Here is a 22,221-nt window from a genome sequence, read left to right on the forward strand (position 1 = left end):
TTGAGGGCACGTACTACGGAGATAATTTGGGTCTCCACAATGATAGCATGCATGGGTATTAGGAACACCTGGTTGATCATGTGGGGCAACTTGTTCATTAGACGGGATACGGAAAGTGTTAGCAAGGTGGTCGTAATGATGGCATTGGGTGCAAAATCGACAAGGGGTTTGAGCAGAGTGATGAAAGTTACACTTGGCACATAGAGGATGAGGTCTGGCATAGGCCTTTTTTTTCGGAGCATTTTGGTCTTGATTAGGAGGAGGTTGGCTATTGGGTTGGTTAACGGCAGAGGCTTTACGCTTGTTTTTATTGTTGTGGCTGTTGCGGTAATTGTTGTTGTTGGAAGCAGGCTTGGGTTCGGCTTTAGCATCAGAGGATGAGTCGGTTTCGTTCTTGTTGGGAATAGGCTTGGAATCCTTTCGGGACAAGGTTCCATCCCTAACATGACTGTCGGTGAGGGAAGCAGCTAGGTCCAAAGCCTCACCGATGTTTAAGGGATCACGACTCACCTCAGCATCACGGAAATGTTTGGTAAACCGCGAATGTATTTCTGAATGTCGAGGTTCTAGGGGGTTACAAGGTGGGGTATGATTCGGCTAAGTTCACGGAAGCGGTTAGAGTAGGTAGAGTTATCCCAACTATCTTGCTTGAGCTCCCAAAACTCAGCCTCAAGCCTTTGCAGTTCATGATCAGGCCAGAACTCTTTCTTCAACTCCTCTTTGAGATCCTCCCAAGGCATGGTTACAACCTAATCGGATCCTTGGTCGGCCTTTAAAGCATTCCACCATGTGATAGCTCGGTCCTCGAACATGCTCGAGGCGAACTTAGTCCATTTGGCGTCCAGACATTCACAGTAGATGAACACATTCTCCATCTTTTCAAACCATTGCAGTAGCTTGGTGGCATTTTCCTCACCATGAAAGGAAGTAGGCTTGGTAATCAAGAAGTCACGAAAGTCATAGTTGTTTGGTGCGGCCGAAGTAGCAGATCCATTGGAGTTGAAGCTTTGGATTTGGGTGATGATTGTGGGCATAGTAGCAGCAAACTCCTTTGGATTTGGGTAAACATTCAAATTTTTTTATATTTGGAAAGAATTAACTCACATTAATTAAAGCCTAATAACCTACATCAATCATAATAATAACCTATACATTATTCATATTAATCTACACAGATCATACTATAATCTATATCGATCATAATAATAACCTACACATTATTCATATTAACCTACACGGACCATAATATTAACCTACACTGATTATAATATTAACCTACACATTATTCATATTAACCTACATATTATTCACATTTTAGTCAAACGTGATTTCATAGGTAACAAAACTCTATTTACAACACATATACATACGCAACTAAAAATTTCCCTACACATATTGATTGTAACATCTTTAAATTAATAATCCTTGTAAAAAGATGAAAACAAAACTCTATTTACAACACATATACATACGCAACTAAAAATTTCCCTACACATATTGATTGTAACATATTTAAATTAATAATCCTTGTAAAAAGATGAAATTTATACCTACACAATCTTACATTCCACCTACACACAATTATATACATAGGTTTGTATATATTTTATACATAAAATATAAACTTTTATTATTATTTATGTAATTAAGCTAAATTTGGGAAAGTGTCAGATTAATTAATTAATCGAATTGTGTTTGTTTAACTAAATTTAGTAGGTTACATAAAAAATATTTACCATTATATCCTTCATCATTAAAACTTTCCATATCAGTTTCAAATTTATTACACAATTGCCACTATAAATCTGGATCATTGATTTAACCAAATCAATGGTTCAAGATCACTTCCCGAACTTCTCACAATAATCGCATTTCTCTCCTGAACCATCCATATATATATACATATATATATATATATATATATATATATATATATATATATATGTGTGTGTGTGTGTGTGTGTGTGTGTGTGTCTTTAAATATATAGATATATATATATGATTTTTAACCATGATTCGAAAAACGACTAGTTAGTGTGCCGGTTTTTAACGAAATATGAATTAATTATAATATTTACAATATTATTATTATTATTTTTAGGTGATTAAATAGATTGATATATTATATAATAAATTAAAAACAAAAAAAAAAGAAAACCAAAACGCTGTTAGAGGGACTTGAACCTGTGCCCTCCAGCCCAGAAACTTAATATCACACACCATGCATGCGAGCTGGTATGTTGGTTTGTTAAAAGATGAAAATGAATTAATATAACTAGCAGACCAAACAAACCAGATTATACAAGACCCCTATAAATTCAATCGATCATACGGCTTGATGTTCGTTTAATTTGGGTTATGGTTATCGTTAAGGGAGTAACGATAATCAAGATGGTATAACTAATTACCTCGTATGATGCTCAAATGATGGTTAAACTGATCCGAACAGCGTTGGCCATAGAACGATGAAGAACTCGTATAATCCAACTAAGTTATTTTAATTAATGTTGGGGCTTTGATTAGCGAGGTTCTAAGGATGATGTTTGTAATATTATTTGGATTATTATGATCGTTTAATAGTATAACGAATTGATGTTAATGTCGGCCGAGTTATATTTGTGTAAAGAATCAAATTGATCGAGTTAGCTAAATTAAGATGTCGATTTGGCCGATTTTGGAATGCATAATATATACACTGATTCAATTTCCATATTAGTTACGAGAATTGAGGCCCAAGCCATTAGATTGGGTTACGGGCATGATAATCGGGTCCATATGTAAACGGTTGGATCTTTGGTAAAACGGGTTTAGGGATTTAAAATAATAATTATATAAAATTTGCACATTAGACCCTATAGTTTGAAGATGGAAACATTCTTGGGTAAAATCTTAGTTTAGGGTAATTTTTGTCATTACTTGAAAGTTATAAATATATATTATATAAATGATTAAACAATAATATAATAATAATTAATCTTCTCGATAAATTCGATATTTTTATTTAATAAAATAATCCGAGCATCGATACAGGTCGAGTATTTAATAAAAATATGCTAATTTGGAAAATCCGAGTTGTTACAACTTTATCAACACTATATGTTTGTCTGAATTTTGGAGAAGATGGATTTGAATAATGATAAAAAATTTCATATCTCACGTCTAAATTGTAACATCTATCATCAAATTCATTTGCATAATATCTTTCAATGTCGCCATTGCAACCGTAACCATAATATTTTTATCAAAGATAGGTAATATTCAGGATGATTAAAGTGATTAGTTGTTTGAGAAAATGTTTGGCGATTATGAGGTGGAAGGTACTTACTAGAAGTGCGTGGTTGATTAACATTTTCAAACGCTTTGGTTTTAATTTATTCATCGTTAATGTCACAATTTGTAGATGAACAATTTTGCACATAAACACAAAAATTATCAATCACATCAACATAAACATTATCAATCACATCAACACAAGCATTATCAACCACATCAACATTAACCGATTTGACAATATCATATTTAATTTTTAATTGCTTTTGTTTTAGAAAATCTTCATTACTTTTAAAAAAAACTTTTATGTCATTATCAACAAGTCCACCTTTCACAAAGACATCACAAATCCTTCTACCAGTTTTGTCAAATGAAAATTGTTCGGGATGTAAAGAAATATCATGCATCTTTAACTGGAAAGGTTCATTCAATGCATCATGAATAAGAATCGAGTCCATGGTATTACAATCCAAATGAGTATCAAGTTTATCAACAAAATTATTACATGCCAATTAAAGTCAAAGAATTGGAAGATTTCTCAACACGCACCACTTCAAAACTAGAGGGATTGTACTATAGCACGAATTCCATCCCATTATCATCTGGATATGCCATGCTATATTTCCCGTCTACTAAAAGAGTAACGTCATAGTCCGAAAGCTTTGCCACAAAATCTTGCAAAATTTTACTTTATGCACCGGTTAAAGCCAACACTCCTTAGGAAGAGGAGCCCATCTAAAACTATTAAACATATAGAATGTTGGAATTGTAAAGAGACGGGACACTTCAGGAATCAGTGTCCGAATGGTAAGTAAGAAGTGAACATGACAGAATATGACACAGGTGACAGGGTCACTAATGATAAGGCTTTGGTTTGAAGTGTTGAGAGTAACGTTGATGTTTGGGTGATGGATTCTGGTGCATCATTTCATGCCACTCACTATAGTGAAATGACGAATAATCTAAAGTTTGGGGATTTCGGAACGTTCGACTAGCGAACGATAATATTCTAAAGGTTACAGGTATGGGAGACGTTGATTTGATAACTTCATCCAGTACTTCTTGGACATTGAAATACATTGGGTTATTCCTAGTTTGAAGAAATGTGTTATTTCAATTATGCGGTTGGATGACCATGGACACGATGTTGTGTTCGGGAATGGACATCGGAAGATAGTCAAATGGAAATTCGTGGTTGTCCGTGGCAAGAAAAGAGGTTTGATGTATATGGTCAATATGCCACCGGAAAGAGTGGATCCGGTTCTGGTGAACGAGAAAGTCTGGTTCACAGAATCTCATGGGCAGAAAATTGTTTTGTAAGTAATAAACCAATAGCAAAAGTGAAGGTTCGGGATGGACGAGCTAGGAAGGTTAAATCAGCTGGGGCGCATCATGACAGTGGGAGCACATGTCGTGTTCATTTACAGTTTCAGGTCGACAGTGGATTAAGAAAACCAATATTCTGGTTAAAAAAGTCTCCCTAATAGATTACTTAGTGAATATAGAGAGTGTTTGTTCTCGGGATATCTCAGGATCCTATAGTTATTTACAGTGGGGGCCGGTAGGGGGAGTCAGGGGCAAGTTTAGCTGTGACTGACGTGTTGGAGCTCCGGGAAGCTTCAACCGGCTTTCAAATTAGATGATAAGAAGGTGGTGTAACTAGAAGGAGTTTAATGTTTAGATTACATAAGTACGATCTAGAGTGAAGACGAGAGTACTCAAGGTTTCGGAGTGGGATTTTGTTGGGTTCGTACACCTTGTTTTGCCCGGTTGGTTATTTGAGATCAAAGAGGAGACGGATGCGAGCAGTCGGGCCCAAGCCCAACCCAGTTTAGATTTCTTCTTTAATAAGATGGAAGCCCTAGATTAGTCTCTATGTATAAATTAGGGTTGCGCTATTCTATAAATGGAGAAAAAAATGAAAAGGATAAGAAGAATTTATAGCCACACAAAAAAAAACCCTAAAAATAGAAAATAATAAAAAGAAATCATAACTCAAAATTTAATAAAAAACAAAAAAAAAGTAATAACACAAAAATGTTTCCACCTTCTTCCTCGTTTTAAATTAAACGAAAAAAAAGGGACACAATGTTGAGGGAAAAAGATCATTATGTCTCTTTGTTTATCTTGTGTTTTGTGTTTATTTTCGTCATTGATTGTGTCTAATTTCCTTGACAATGTGTCTTTTTTTCTTGATATAGTGTTATAATACTCAACATTGAATCATATTTTGTTTGGCATTGTGTTAAATTTTGCGATCTATTGTGTCTTTTTTAGCTATAATTGTGTTTTTTGTTCATTTTCATCATTATGTCTTTGATCTCGGCATCGTGTCTTTTCGTAGTTTTTTTAGAATGAGAATGACGGAGGAAACAATTTATTTCGCTTTTTATATGTATTTTGAGTTATGATTTTTGTATTATTTTTTTTGAATTTTTTGTTGAGGTGTTTTTCGTGTTGCCACAAATCATTTTCACACTTCTCATTTTTGTCTTCTTTTGTATTTTAACCTTTCCCTAGATATTATTTGTAATCATTGTCACTCAATAAAGAATACCTAGTCGCCACCTGTGGACCTAGGTAAGTTTATACCGAACCACGTTAAATCATCATGTCATGTTTTTCTTCGATTCGTGTGTGTGTGTTAATCCTAACACAATCCACATTTCACACTATTTGCACCCATGTGGTAAACATCAAAACGCAGGATGAGAACATATGGTGGATTTTTTGCACAATGGTTACCTATAACTCAATCGTTACCCCAGTGTTTACCGACTGCTAGGAATCCCATGAAAAGACCCTTATATCCTCGCACTTTACGTCCCTGTGGTTGTGTAAACTTAATTAGACTAATCTGATCAATAACCATTCCATACAACGGATTCAATCTGTTTACTACAATGGTAATTGGTAACTAACAATTCAATAACAATTATTTCCATTACCACGGTGCGCCACCGTCCATCCCATATATTTAGTTATTTACATATATTTTACTGTACTTACTGCCGTTGAGTGTTAGCCAAGTGCTGTGCCAAAGCTTGTGTTTTGTGATATCTGCTGACCTGACTTGTACTTTTTGCTGGTTTGTAAAATATTAGTCCGACTTAACTTGTTAATTTGTTATTAAGTTGTAAAGTTATAATTTGCTAATGCACTAATGCATCACTTGCATTTAGAATTTTGTACTGATTATTATAGTTTAAGATTGCATTTGGTATTTGTGAACTTGATACTTTCTAAACTTAGTTTTATCCTTAGAAAAGAAATTAGTAAAAATACAAAAATGACAGTTTTACCCCAAGATAGACAGTGTTAGCGAAAAGGACGAAAATGGCATTATTCTTGAAACCTCATGTTTTGTTGCAAAAAAAAAAAAAGAAAAAAAAAGTGTACTAAAATTGCGTACTTGGAAAAATCTCAGGTATGAAAAAACACACTTTTAACTCTATTAAATTTGTATCCTAGACAAGATGTAAAACGTAAAATACATATGTATTTTTTATTGGTTTTTAGTATTTTTTCATTGTTAAACTCAATATATTACAAGGCAAGTAAACGAGTACCCTTGCACCGCCTCACACGGTCTTGCTTTTTCGCTGAAAACCAACTGTTGTAGTACACTAGTACGTTCAATACAACTCTTGGAGATGTGGGGGTCTCATTGCCGTCGATTACGAAGCGAGGAAAAAGGGTATGAAATGGTACCACTCTCAAATTCATAAACAAATTTTCAGTACTAAACTTCTCTTATTATCTTGTATCTTGTCTCTCATTTGGCTTCAATCTCATCATCAACCTACAAGATTTTACTGCACAAAATCTCAAATAGATGATGCAAACACATGTTTTATAAACATACAAAGTAAAGTCAAAAAGTATTTCCTTTTTCACACTTCGAATTACATAAACGAACATAAATAAACAATACTCGTTACATTTATTATGTTGAAATTTTTCGACGCACACAAAACACCCTAGAACAAACTTGAGCAACCGATAAAGTAACATATTAAAGTCGGTCAGTAACAACTTGCACCACTCAAAACACAATCGATAAACGCGAACACCACTTCCATTATTTCAATGAGAACTCGATGCACTCGCCTCGTTATCCAGGAAACGAACCACAACTACAGTAATGTTATCAGCACTACCTCTCTGAGACGCCTCTTGCATCAACCTTTTTGATGCTTCTTCTGGACTGTCAATCGGTTTCACCATTGCAACCGCTTCATCATTACTCACAACATCCCATAAACCGTCACTTGCCAGAATCAAAAACTCAAGCGAGTTATCAACTTTCTCCTCTTGGATCTCAGGATCCGCGACAACATATTGCTTCAGAAGCTTATCACCAAACGCACGAGACACAGCAAGAACACCGCCTACCCTCCAAGTCCCAGCCCACATCACAAATCCACCAGCATCCTCGATACGTTGTCGTTCATCACTTTGATCCGGCTTATGATCACGAGACACAGCAAAAGCTTTACCGCCCCTGCAAATAACCGCACGCGAGTCGCCAACGTTTGCAACGAGCAAACGGTCGCCAACAAGGATGGCGGTTGAAGCAGTGGATCCAGCATCACGGTTTTGATTGTTTTCCGATATCAGAAACTCAGTGTCAGTGTGACTGTATGCGTCTGATATGGCAGCTTTTGTGTCAGATATGAACTTTGGGTGCTTAATGAGATTATTGAAAAGATGATGTTTCACATACTCAGCAGCACGAGCACCACCATGACCATCAAACACACCAAACAGACCGATTGTTTCACCCTCTACACTGTCGATTCTTGCTTCATAGAAATCCTCCATTGATGATCTTTTTCCAGGTGAGCTTGCAAATCCATAGCTGAACTTCGAATCTTCACTCAAACCACCACCACTTACAGGTGAATCACCATTTGATTGGCCCATGATGGCTGATGATACAGAATTCAGATACCCCATAAATTACTTTTCCTCTATTAATAAGATCAAATTCAAAGAAAAACACATAAAAATCAAAATCTCCATTTCAACTTCAGATTTCATCACTCATTATGATGAAGACTTTCAAGATGAATCTTCATATCATCAATGCAATAATTAGGTCAAAATAATCAGTTTCACAAAAAAAATTAAAGGCTAGATTTACAAGCAACAAAGTCAAAATCACAACAAATTAACAACGAAAAATTGAATCAAATTGCTAAATTTCAACTTCAAATATCAACACACTCATTCAGACAAAAGCTTTGAAGATCAAACTTCATATCATCTTTGCAATATATAAACCAAAAGTACAGAGTTTCACACAATTATGGCTAGATTTACATGCAACACGGACAAAAATCACACCAAATTAGCAATGAAAAACTTAATAAAACTGCTAAATTTCAACTTCATATATCAACACACTCATTTAAACAAAAACTATCATCAAGCTTCATATCATCCTTGCAACAATTAAGTATAAAATCCATAGCCTCACACAACTAGAGCAAGATTCACTTACAAAACAGTCAAAATCATAAAAAAATCACAACTAAATACGACATAAAATCGCTAAATTTCAACTTCATAGATACAGAGTTTCGCACGCATAACAGGAAAAATAATAACAGATTAACAGCGAAAAAACAAATCAAACTGCAAAATTTCATCAGAATCATTTAAACAAAAACTTTCAAGATCAAACTGCATACACCTAGGGCTAGATTCACATACAAAACAATCAAAATCATAACAAACTAACATCAAATCAGCAACAAAACAGCACAAATTAATAAATTCGAATAAATTTTACCTATTGTGAGAACAATCGATGACGCTGCAACTCCGTCACCGATCAATCAGCGTGAAACTGAAATAATTAGGGATCGAAAATCAATCAGATCAAACCCTAATAAAATAAATTGAACAATATCGGTATATATATAGATGATTTGTTTGTTACCTGGTGTGACCTAACGCTATTAAGATCTGATCCAATAATAATCGAAGATGATGATGATGATGATGATGATGATTGATTGGATTCAAGAAGATGCAATCTTGAATATATTTTATTTCGAGTCAAAAAGTTGACATTTTGACTTTTGCTTTTGGTGGTTATATGTATAATAAAGTACATCTCAATAGGTTAACAAACAAGATCCACCATATACTCTTTAGTCGATGTTTGCACCTTCTATTTCCCACTACTTTCTTTAATTGGACCTTGTAGTTTTCTTAACTTTTTAAATGTGTAGGATTGTACTGTGTTCTAGCTCTGTAATTATTTCAAAAGTCGTTACACAACGGAATCTAGTAGATGTTTCCATGTTGGTCGTGTATAAGAATGAGGAAAGCATTCTAGTGAAGGAGGTGTCTTTTTGTGATTTGACATTGGATGCATATTTGGCGCATGAACGTTTAATGAGTTTCTGTGTTCTTTGGTAGTTTTACGAATAAATGTGTGGAGCATGTAATGGATATTTAGCATAATCTTAGACGCACATGTTGAAATTCAATTTAGAATGATGAAAGAATTGTTTGTGTTATTGACATTGTTTATATGATAAATGAAGATTCGACATGCCGTGTGTAGTTGTCAAATTTAGCAAGATAGAAAGCTGGTAAGTATCAGGTATCTTTCAATTACTTCAAGATCTTTCTATCCTAGTTTTCTTCCAAATACGAAAATTTTAATAATTTATCTTTCTTCAAATATATGTTAACTTATGAATTTATCGTACCCTAATTGTCTTCCAAATACGAAAATTTTAGTAATTTATCTTTCTTCAAATATACGTTAAACTTATGAATTTACCATACCCTAATTGTCTTCCAAATTGAGCACGTGAGTTTAAGACGTACGTTATACATGTTTATTTTTACTCCAACGAATATACCATTGCAACATCTAATATTTTGGTTCCTACAAGTTCTTCATGGTCAACACAAATTCTGTCTCTAAAAATGTAAAAGTTAGGTGCAAAGATGGTGCACACGAACATAGTCCATAAAAACACTCTATAAAACACCAAACGAGTATCCTAGAGAATTTAAAAAGACGTTCATATGTAGAGTAGGATAATAGTATCTAAAGAGAAAAAAAAGCCATTGCACATTTGCTTTATATGTTTTTCATTTATGAAAACCCGTTACTGGAAAACACTAACGGGAGCTCATCAATATCCTACTAACCACCTAGATAAAACAATCACACTATGGTAAGAAACCAATGATTTTAGATCTTACATACATCCGCTTTTCATGAGCCATGACTCTCTTATATCAGATTCTCAGTCATCCTTATGATTTTGTCTTATGTATATATAATATCTTATTGTATGCCTCAAACATTTGAATAGTAAATTTAATTGGTAGATCCAAGATATGCAACAATTCTCTCGTTTAGTGATTCTATTTTGTAAGAGTATGTATGGACATGATATGTCATGTGTAAGAAGTTAACCATGTCGGTACTAATATGAGAGTTGGTTAAGTACCAGACGACCAAGAACATGACTCAATTGTTTAATGCTCTTATAGTGAAATTACAAGGAACAAATAGTTCTTCATGATGAAGATCAGTAGAGACGATGGTAATCCTTTTGGCTTCCCGAGCATGTTTTGGGAGCTGTTAATATAGGCGGAGCCACGGAGGGCATTTACTCTTACATGTGTACTCTTTTATTTTTGTTATAAAAACACACACACACTTTGACGATGTTTAAATCGCGACTAAGAGTTAGATCTTCAATTGCCCTTGAGGTGAATATAATTATAAATGCATCTGTTTTTTTAATTTTATTGGAATACGCAAATATCATAACCTAATAATGTGAATTCATTGGAAGCGACAATTTAAAATCAAATATAAGCGAGGACGATACTTTGTACCTTAGCCAATAAGTGTCTGTAGAGGTAGGGTACCAAAAAGACCCGAATACCCTTAAGTACCACCCGCAGGTCACAGAGAATCCTCTTATAAGCTACCCGCGGGACATATGGATCACCCGCATATCACGATTGAGGAAGAACGTCCTCACAATACGTGCGGAAGCATCCGAGCATCCTCAGAAGACGTCCGAAGGACAAGATTTCTGTCCGCATAATAACTTGAGGATAGTGTCAGCGGGACAGCTGTCGATAACTAATTGTCTTCTAGAAGACTTCCCAAGATGCTTTCTTGGGAAATACGTGATCCTTCGGCCAATCAGCCAGTGACATCTGGCAAGGTTGTTACAACCCTGCACATGGCTAATATTCCCCTATTGGCCAATGATGAGGAGACACGTATCCAGGTTGTTATGCATGCACATGCTACGTATAGCTCAACCTATCATACGATGACACGCGTCCAGGTGGTTACCAGAAATCTTCTAGAAGAGGACAGCTGCCCCAATCATCTTCCATCATCCTTCGGCTATAAATACCTTGTCAAACGGTATGAGGTATTCATTCACTCACCTACATTCTGACTACACTTAGTCTTCGTACTTCAGTGCTTTCTTCATTACGAACGTTACTGATTCTCACGCCGGAGGGTGGTCACAGGAAGACCCCCCCTCTTGTCCTTCCTGTAATGAGACTCACGGTGTCTGTTTTGCAGGTTCCGGTCACTGGACTTTGAGAAGTTGTACTCATATTGTGGTAGTGATTATTGTATTGTACCCTGTGGACTCATTGGATCCAGGACCCATACTCGGGGAGTGGATCTGTGTTTCTTCATTTGGCGTCATCCGTGATTTGTGTTAGAACAGCAATAGTTTTCGTTGGTTTTTTGGTTCGTTGATATGAGTAAACTTCCTGAAGGGCCGACGGGAACCCCTGTAACTGAGTCACGTGTAACTAACACAGAAGCACCTCCAGGTCTTAGTGTTTTGCACGCATCACGACTCCAAGTGGCCGTACTCTTGAGCGAGTCACAGCTCCAGGGTCACGAAACATTGACGTAACACCTGGAGGTTTCACCCTAGAGAACGTCACAGCACCAACCGGTACCACCCTCCCAGATATGGGAAGGGCCTTGGCACCGGAAGGTTCTAATTTGGGTAACCTCAGGCGAATTACGGAAGAGACACACCGAAAACGATCGATATTTGATCTTGAAAATGATTCAGGCGATTCTGGCAGGGCGAGATCTCAACAACGTAACTCTAAAGCTAGAGGAGCGTTAACTCCTGAAGAGTGGTTCCATGCACAACAACAGAGTTTGGCGGCCGAATATGAGCGTAGAAAACGTAACGAACGGTTTCATGCTCGTACATTGGATTATGAGGAATCCCCAAGAGGATCTCCCTCTCCTCCACCAACAGTTCGAGGAAGTCAATCCCGTTACAGTCAACAGACGGAACAAGAGTTAGGCGAGCTTCCGAGGCTGCGTCCTCGCCCCCGCATAAATATGCGGATACCATCTTACTTAGACGAGTTTGATGATTATGATTCATCCTACCACCCGGGAGATTACAGTATATATACGGGTGACAGTAGGATGAGTTCCCATGTGAAAAGTAGCCATCCGCATGATATGGTCCGCCATACCGAATACCACAGCAACGCGGAACGAGACTTCACCAAACCATACCACCCCGCGGCCTTCGCCGAAAAGTCAAAATTCATAGCAAGTATCGCCACAGCACCTTTTCCCGTTAATGCTAAGATACCTATATCGGTGGGTAAGTATAACGGTATGACTGATCCAAGTGATCATCTCCAAAACTTTATTGCGGTAGGTGGTGTTAGTGGCTGGACGCTCCCCTATTGGTGTCACATGTTCGCATTAACACTAACAGGGGCAGCAAGGGAATGGTTTGAAAAATTACCGGACGGAGAAGTTTCCAGTTGGGACGACTTAGTGAAAAAATTTCCCAACACTTCAGTCAACAGAAGAAACATACTCGAGATCAATCAGAAATTTTGGATGTTGTCCGCCGCGACAATGAATCCATAGAAGATTTTATCACCAGGTTCAACGATGAAAGTTTGAACATTGGTGGGATAAGTAAGGACATGCTCCGCGGTGCCTTCCGCAAAAACGTCAAGTGTGATGATTTAGTCCGCACACTTACTGGCAGAGATGGAATGCCAAAAGAGTGGGACGACCTTATGAATGCGGCAAAGATATATGCTAACACTGAGAAAACTTTGAGGAATGGTAACCCGAAGCAGAAATTCAAAGTTGAGTTTCAGAATCCAAGACCTAATAGACAGGTGAAAGGCCCTATCTGGTCAAGGCTTCAGCCAAGTGCGGAAGTATCAAAACAATTCGATGCAAGATCCCTAATAGGCAACAAGAACAAAGCGGGACCAGCAAGCCGGGGTCCCGACAATTGGACTCCTCTTTCAAAAACTCCCGCTGAAATTCTCATGACAAAGAATATAAAATTCAGAAAACCACAGCCGCTAACAAGAAGATCGTTCTTAGACGTTACCAAGCACTGTTCGTATCATGATGATATCGGTCACAATACGAATGAATGTAGGTAATTGAATAATGAAATTGAGGCGGCTGTGAAATCTGGAAAGCTCGGACACTTGGTAAAAAATGGAAAACCCGACAACGGAAAAGCACCCGTACGAGACATTCAGGGTCCGAGTAAAAAACAAATCAAAGATTTGAATGTCCATATGATACAAGGTGGATATAACTCATGAAAAAAAGAGGAAAGAGTCCGATGATGAGGATTGGAAGAATGAACCAGTAATTTTTCCACGAATCAAGGGGGTCCGAACAACAAAAATCCTCTGATCATCACTGCCCTCTTTGGACACTATCATTCGCACTATGTCTTCTTCGACACCGTAGTACGTCAGACATCATGTATGCACAATGTTTTGACCAACTTGACGAAGAGGATAAAGAAAGATTGAAACCCATTCACACTCCAGTGTCTGGGTTCGGAGGGGAAATAATGCACCCTAGAGGAGTAATTTCGTTTCCAGTCACTCTAAGTGATGGAATACATTCTAGAACCGAAGAGGTTAAATTCCTGGTTTTACCAGCAACATCAAGACATGATATTATTCTCGAACGGGAAGAGATTGGTGATTTAACGCCCATCCGTCCACAACTCATGGCGCAGTGGGAGTCCCAACTCGCACTGGCATCGCAATAATTCATGTTAATAGACATTGCTTTGCAACCGAAAGCTCAAAACCTAGCAAGATTCCAAAACAGTCTCTGAGGACTGAACCAGAATAGTGGGTTTTGAACAAAAAGTTTCCTGATCAAACTGTAACAATAGGACCTGCTATTTCTGAGATGGTGCGGACTCTTTTAAAACAATTGTTATCAAAGAATATTGATGTCTTCGCATGGCAACCCGCGGACATGACTGGTGTCCCGCGGAACATCGCGGAGCACAAACTACGGGTAAACCCGCTATTCACGCCAATTGTTCAAAAACAACGCAAGATGGGTCCGGAACAAACGAAAGCAATGAATGAGCAAGTCCAGGACCTATTGCAAGCCGGGATCATCCGTCCGATCCGCTATCAGACATGGGTCGCCAACCCAGTCATCGTCCCAAAGAGTAACGAGGCGTGGCGGATGTGCATTGATTTTAAAGACCTTAATAAAGCATGTCCTAAAGATTGTTATCCCCTGCCGGAAGTTGACCTTAAAGTTGATGCTGTGGCACCATTCAAATTCAAATGCTTCCTGGATGCCTACAAGGGCTATCATCAGATTCGCATGGCTGCGGGCGATGAGGACAAGAAACGTTCCGCACAGACCAAGGCACCTTTTGTTATAAAATGATGCCCTTCGGACTAAAGAATGCGGGAGCCACATATCAACGATTAATAGACATAGCGTTTAAAGGTCAGATTGGCCGAAATTTGGAAGTTTATATGGATAATCTCGTGATTAAAAGCGTCGAGGAAGATCAAATGTTGAAGGACATTGAAGAGACGTTCGAAACTTTGAAAAGTATTAATATGAAGCTGAATCCAGCCAAGTGTTCATTCGGAACGGAGGAAGGAAAATTTCTGGGAGTGATTGTCACTGACGAGGGTTTCAAAGCTAATCCAGATAAAGTTCAAGCCATAGCCCGTATGCCTTCCCCGTCTTCCCTCAAGGAAGTTCAGACACTCAATGGGCGTTTGGTGGCTTTGAATCGATTTTTGGCAAACCATGCAGCTAAGTCTCACCCATTTATCTCAACACTAAGAAACTGCCTTAAGAAAGCACAATTCAAGTGGATAGCGGAAGCAGAACAAGCATTCTTGGAAGTCAAAAAATGCTTGATGGAGCAACCCACATTAACAGCACCTTGTGCAGGATTACCTTTAACATTATACCTATCAGCGTCGGACATTGCCATCGGGGTCGTCCTCCTGACAGCTCGAAAGAATGTCTAAACGCCGATCTATTATGTCAGCAGAACACTGTCGGACCCAGAAACAAGATATTCCATGCTGGAAAAACTTGTTTTAGCACTAGTCTATGCTGCCTGACGCCTCTGCAGGTACTTTCAGGGGCACCCCATCAACGTGTTAACTGGTTACAAGCTCAAAAACGTTCTTAGTAAGCCAGAATTGTCTAGACGCCTAGCTAAATGGGCCATCGAGTTAGGTGAACATGCCATAGAGTATAAACCTAGGCCATCAATCAAAGGGCAGGTATTGGCGGACTTTGTGACAGAAGTCCCACAACACAAAGAACAAGAATGTTTGATAGATCAACAACCCCAAGCACCTCTGGAACAAGGACAAGTTTGGTCATTGTTCACGGGTGGAGCATCAAGCAGTGAAGGGTGTGGCACAAGTTTAAGTCTAGTCAACCCCGAGGGGCACGAATTTATGTATGCCATCAAGTTGGATTTCGAGAGTACCAACAATGAGGCAGAATACGAAGCCTTCCTGGCAGGACTGCGGATAGCAAAGAAACTTGGGGTAAAGCATTTGGAAGCTCGGGTGGACTCTATGTTAATTGCGGGGCAGATAAATGGAACGTACGAAGCCAAAAACGACACCATGGCTTCTTATTTGTCACAGGCAAAAGTCTTGTTCCGCCAATTCACTTCCTTCAATATTGTCCACATTAAAAGGAGCGAGAACAAATCGGCGGACGCCCTTAGCAAATTAGCTTCAACAAATTTCGAGCATTTTGCTAAAGATATTCGTGTGGAAATCCTGGAACATCCATCCGTTCCACAAAATCAAGTCTTGGTAATCCAAACGGGCCCTGAATCATGGATGACGCCTATAAAAGCTTACTTATCCTCCAGAGCACTTCCAGCGGGGAAGGCTGAAGCTCAGAAGATCAAGCACAAAGCTTTGAATTACCAACTGACTGATGGTATCCTGTACCGGAGATCATTTCTTGGCGCACTCCTGCGTTGTGTGGACGCGGAGGACGCAAACTACCTAATTCGAGAAATTCATGAAGGTATTTGCGGATTACACGTGGGACCAAAAATGACAGTGGCAAAAATTATGAACGCAGGGTATTATTGGCCCGGCATGCACGTGGACGCTGTGCAAGAAATCAGAAAATGTGATTCCTGCCAACGTCATGCCCCCAACACCTTTCATCCAAAAAACGAGTTAGTTCCAGTCACTTCAGCTTGGCCGTTCCAGAAATGGGCAATCGACATAATGGGACCTTTCCCTGAAGCCCCCGGATGTGTCAAATTCTTGATAGTAGCCATCGACTACTTTACAAAATGGGTGGAGGCCAAACCAGTTGCTTCTATAACAGCAGCGAGTGTTAAAAAATTCTTGTGGGAATTTATCATATGCCGTTTTGGTCTCCCCCTAGAGCTCTTTAGTGACAACGGAACACAATTTGCGGATAGTGGGTTGCAAGAATGGTTAAAAGAATTACACATTTCTCAAATTTTCACCTCTGTATCCCACCCACAAGCGAATGGTCAAGTTGAGAGAACCAATCGGACGATCAAAGAGGGAATCAAAATGAGATTATGAACGAAACGAACAGGGTGGGTAGACGAATTGCCACATGTACTGTGGGCCTTCCGCACTTAAAGGAATTCCAGTAATTCCGAAACCCCCTTCAGTCTCACATATGGCACAGAAGCCATGATTCCCGCCGAGATTGGTATCCCATCCGCCAGAGTCCTTATGATTGAAGATAATGATCATGAACTCCGGATGAACCTTGACCTCCTCGAGGAAAGGAGGGAAATGGCATCGATCCGCGAGCATAATTACAAACGATAGTTGCAAAAATATTATGACTCGCGGATTCAGAGATGTGAATTTGATGCGGGAGACTATGTCTTCCGCAGTAATGAAGCTTCAGGACAAGAACCTCAAGGCAAGTTGGCCCCTACATGGGAAGGACCTTATAAAATCCAGAAGGTTCTGTCTAAAGGTGCCTATAAACTAGAAAAGTTGGATGGGACAGAGGTCCCTACTTGGAATGGGGCCCAACTAAGGAAATGTTACATTTAGTAGGTTTGTCTTTTGGCTTGCGCGCCCACCTAGATATTAAGAACCTTTGTAATTTCTTTCCTTGTAATTTGGCTTTTGCCTTAGTTATGAAAATTTTCATTTCAGTCATTTGAGACTTGTATTGTTATGTAACCCTTTATTGGCACTTAAAGAAGATCCTACAAAACACTTATATTATGATAAAGATAAAAAAGTGTGCCGGATACAAAATCAAAACTTCTTTTATATACACAAATGGGTTACACAAAAGATCAAGTTACAAGAAAAACAAAAATTCTATCTATGGCGCGGCATCTTCATGTTCCGCATCATTACCGCCCGCATCCTCTTCTTCACCATCAAGCTCAAGAAAGAGTCTTCAGTTGCTGGATATTGTCTTCCTTGTCAGCAAGTTCAGCTATCTGATCGGTCAAAGGGAATTTCAACAAATCAAAGTCCTTTGATTTTTGCTTAAGGATGCCAACAGTATCTTGACCAGCTAAGACATACTCTTCAGGAAGCCTGGAAGTTGAGCCAAACTCATAACCTTCTATCAAGCCTAGTTGGCGACCAGCCTGCATCGAAGCTTTGAGGAGGATGGCAACTCAATTCCCAAGCTCGTCACTTGCTCGGACATCAGCAATGACCTATCAAAACAACCATGCATAAAGTAACTCTAAACACTTAGACTATTTATAGCATGTAAAAGACACATACTTGGGAATAGCCTCCGCCAATAAACACTTTTGGTCCGCCTTGGCCCGAACAAGCTCCATCTTATGCTGAGCACATTCCAAGGATTGGTTGTGGCTCTTGGCATTAAGATCAGATAAACGCTTGTCCTTGGCTGCTGATTCAGCCTGAAGAACTTCCAATAATTTGGCCTGTTCGTCCAATTGTTTGTGGAGAACAGCCTTGGCTTCCTCAGCAGAGGATCGTGCAGTCTTCTTTGCCTCCAGGGCCTGTCTGACCTCCCTAGCCTCATTCATAGCTTTTAGAGCTTCATTTTTAGCATCAGAGGCAGAAGCGGCCAACTCGTCCCATTGCTCATGCATCGATAACCAGTCCTTGGTTATCTCATGAGTAGTGGACATAGTATTCGCCAAATAGTAAGAATGAGAGTTTAGTAATTCTTGGCAAATACTAAGGCGGCGTCGCTCCTTTTCACCATGAGGAAGACACTCCCCCAGAAACTCAAAACATGTGCCCACGTCGCGGAATGTCGAATCCCGACGTAAGGACCAGTTAGGCTGGTGAGGGGTAGGGTCTTCCTCCTCAGGGGTAGGGGAAGTTTGAGAAGCATATGGAAAGGTACTCTTTCCACCCTGATCTCTAAAATGGTAAACGTATTGAGGAGACGATTCCTCAACACGTTTAGTATCTTCAATCCCCTTCTTCTTCAGTGGGGAATCGTCCGCCACAATTATTGGATCTTCAATAGTGTTAGGAGATGGTGGTGGCGGACGGGCAGGTGAATCCTTCAAACCGGAAACACCCTCAAAAGGGTTATCCAGGTTTACTGAAAAATATCAACAAACAGTTAGAAAAACATTTCAATTCAATACAGTTGAAAGTGAGAAAAACGGTGCATACCTAGCGAAGGGTCCTCCGCATCAAGTTGTTCCAATCGGGCTTCCAAGGCGGAAGGTTTGGTCTTCTTGGACTTCTTCTTCTTCGAAACATACTTGACAGGATGAATTTTTCGCTTGCCCGCCGCCTTGGAAATGCCCACATCAACGACCGGACGTTCACCTTCGACAGCAGCATCATCAGGTCCAGGACCCTTAACTTCTGCAGTAGTGCCAACGTCATCATGGCTCGTTGTTTGAGAAGCCGCCCAGCTCGTTGATGAGTGAGACCTGCAGTCGAGTCCACAGCCTTATTAGCATTAGTCGAATAAACTTCTTCACAAAGGGATGACTCCTAGCTAGACGAAAAGAGTACAATCACCCCGCTAGTAGTGATGGCAGTTAAAGGCCGGGGTTGTAGAATGCGCTCACCTTTAAGTATGGCTTCGTCAACATACTTCTCACCTTTGGCATACATTGGTTCGGAAACCAGTGGTTCCGAGCAAAAGGCGGTGGGAAACAAAAAGTTGTTGCTCGTCCGACCTAAAAAGGGTCCGTCCTTTGGTTCAATCGGGCGTCGCACCATCATTCCCTCCTCCTTATCCAATAGAGTGCTAAAGGCGGAACCTTCACCTATATGAAGCAAAGAAGTAACATTAGAAAATACTTAACGACAAACAAAAGTTACAACACACTTACTCTTGTCGGCCTTCTCATAGTATGGTTCCAGATCTGGGAACGGCCACATGCGGCTCATCTTCGCACACACCATCACCCCTTCGTGAATTGGGCGCATAGGGGTTGGTGTGGAGGTCAACGTCCGATACCATGCTTGACCCTCATGAGTAGAGGCCGCAATCACCGGCATGGGTTCTTCCGCCTTGCGTTTTGTCATGGTGAACGGAATAACGTCCTCTCGGATCCAAAAAAATTTTGGTTTCCAACCATGGAGACTACGGATCCATTCTGTACCTACAGTCTTCTTCTTGTCAATAGTGGCAAAACTGTACCATCCACCACGATAGGTCATTTTGTAGAATATGGCAAACATGCCAACAGAAGGTTCAAAATTGTGAGTTTGGCAACAGAATTTGAAGTGTCGAATTCTCAACATCCCGAATGGATGGATCTGGGAAAGATGAACCTTGTAGGTTGTTAACACCGATTGAACGAATTTAGTAATTGGAATCCGAAAGTTCCCAGTGGTGAAATGATCCACGTACACAGCCATCTTCTTTGGAGGAGGGTTAGTGGCGACGGAACCACTCACAGGCCGCTCCGGCTCCCGCTCTGTTGTTAAACCAAATACGTTAACAATGTTGTTATAATCATCTTCTTTAAGACAGGCCTCAACATCACTGATAGTAGGGGTACCTTTATTCTCTTTAGCCATTTTAACTACAAAGGATTAAGAATGTCACAGAAAGAAGAAGAAATCACAGAGAAAATAGAAAAGCTTCAAACGTTTGAAAGATAAGAAATCCGAAAGCGATAAAGGATAAATAGAAGACACAAGGGTCATATTTATACCCATCGCAATTAATGCGACCCATAAAATGGCAGAGGAGAGAGAAATCGCGGACCAACAGATGACCGACACGTCAGACGGGAATTTCAAGATAATGAAGATAGCCTGTCGAAGGCATCACACACGTCTTATCAGTTGTCCCTAACAGATATCTCTTTCCACCACGTCAGCATGGTTACCCAAGATATTCAAAAATTTAAAAAAGTTGAAGATTTCAGAGATATCTCCTAACGGATATTTTCTCTGAACAAAGGAATATCCACAAAAAAGACAATGTTTTCTTCCATTAATTATCCAAAAAATAATTACAAAAAGAGAAAAGGAAAAAATTTACAAGTAACGAGACCTATGAATCTAATCTAAGGGTTTGAGGCGGATGGATCTTCCGGAGCTTTCATAGATGTATCCTCCGAGGAATCGTCCTCGGATTCTTCCCCAAGATAGTCCTTCAAAGGCTGAACGCCGTCGTATGCGGAAGCAAACTCCGGAAGCATACCTTGTAAAGAAAAAACTAAGGTATCATGCTCCTTAACCTGGTTGACACGGTCTTGTTTAACGTTCACACCGTAGAGCGGATGATCTTTGAATGTACGATTGCTTTGCGCATAGTTCACCCCTCGTGGAAACCAGCAACACGCCCAAGTGAAGAAGAAGCAGCCATCACATTGGCAAAACTGTCAGTTAACTCCTTGCTTCCTTTGATATGGCGGATGACCTGTTAAGATAAGAACATAAGTCCCCAATATTTAAGGACGTGAATAAAACAACAAAGGTTAAGCATAACTTACAGCATCAATTCCCCGAGTAAGGAACCACTGGCGGTCCTGTTCCAAACGCTCTGCCCGCGCCCGGAACTCCTTGGCTTCCGCAGCAGCTTCCTCTTGAGCTTGGAGGAGAGAATTATAAGCAGTCTGAATCTCAGCAGCATTCTGATCTTTAAGTCTGGCCTGCTCTTTCTGCAACTCCAACTCTGCTTCAAGATCATGAATTCGTGCACCTTGAAGGGCCACATAATTCTCCAATGAAGAGTTAGCCTCCTGTGCACGAGTTAACTCATCTCTTTCCCTCTGAGCTTTAGCTCGAGCAGCCTCAAGAACGGAATTTTGCTTTTCGCAAGCTTCCTTCCATCGGCGTGCAGCCCCAGCGTTGCGATCTTGCTCACCCTTAAGGGCGATTTCCGCATCAGATTGTTTCCATTTAGCGGTTCGGGCGGCAAGACGATGCTTCTCAGCCTCTTTTTTGGCAGCCTCAGCGGCCTGCCGAGCTTCCCCCACTTTCCCGCCTAAGGTACGCCATTCACTTAGGACTTCTTGGCTACCAGCTAAAGCATTGGCCAGGTGATAAGCCACACTGGTATGAAGATCATAGCGGGAAAGATCGCATTGATACGCCATCTCAGCAAGTGGCGTACAATGCTCAACAAAATCCATGCAAGCCCGAAAACCGGGACCCATTTGGAAGACCCCACGAAGGGAC

The 22,221-nt window shown here is 39.7% G+C and overlaps 1 protein-coding gene and 1 pseudogene across 3 annotated transcripts; one reads left to right on the forward strand and one right to left on the reverse strand.

Annotated features, from left to right (window-relative positions):
- Positions 1–7,139: 7,139 nt before the first annotated feature.
- LOC143614942 (putative protein phosphatase 2C 59 pseudogene) lies at positions 7,140–9,240 on the reverse strand (annotated as a pseudogene). 2 transcript variants are annotated; one of them, XR_013150379.1, is made up of 2 exons: positions 9,218–9,240; positions 7,140–8,243 (listed from the first exon to the last, which is right to left on the reverse strand). The product of XR_013150379.1 is annotated as a putative protein phosphatase 2C 59 pseudogene, transcript variant X2 (transcript). The 2 variants fall into 2 exon arrangements; XR_013150378.1 differs by lacking the exon at positions 9,218–9,240 and adding an exon at positions 9,068–9,091.
- Positions 9,241–16,053: 6,813 nt separating this feature from the next.
- Positions 16,054–17,181, forward strand: LOC143614943 (uncharacterized). The gene is made up of 2 exons (XM_077088231.1): positions 16,054–16,642; positions 17,015–17,181. Exons 1-2 carry the CDS (start codon positions 16,054–16,056, stop codon positions 17,179–17,181), a joined length of 756 nt encoding a protein of 251 aa, XP_076944346.1.
- The last annotated feature ends 5,040 nt before the right edge of the window (positions 17,182–22,221 follow it).

Source organism: Bidens hawaiensis, unplaced genomic scaffold (assembly GCF_021521415.1).
Source record: "Bidens hawaiensis isolate Kalapana, Puna unplaced genomic scaffold, B.hawaiensis_p1.1 tig00041504_1, whole genome shotgun sequence".
NCBI lineage: Eukaryota > Viridiplantae > Streptophyta > Magnoliopsida > Asterales > Asteraceae > Bidens > Bidens hawaiensis.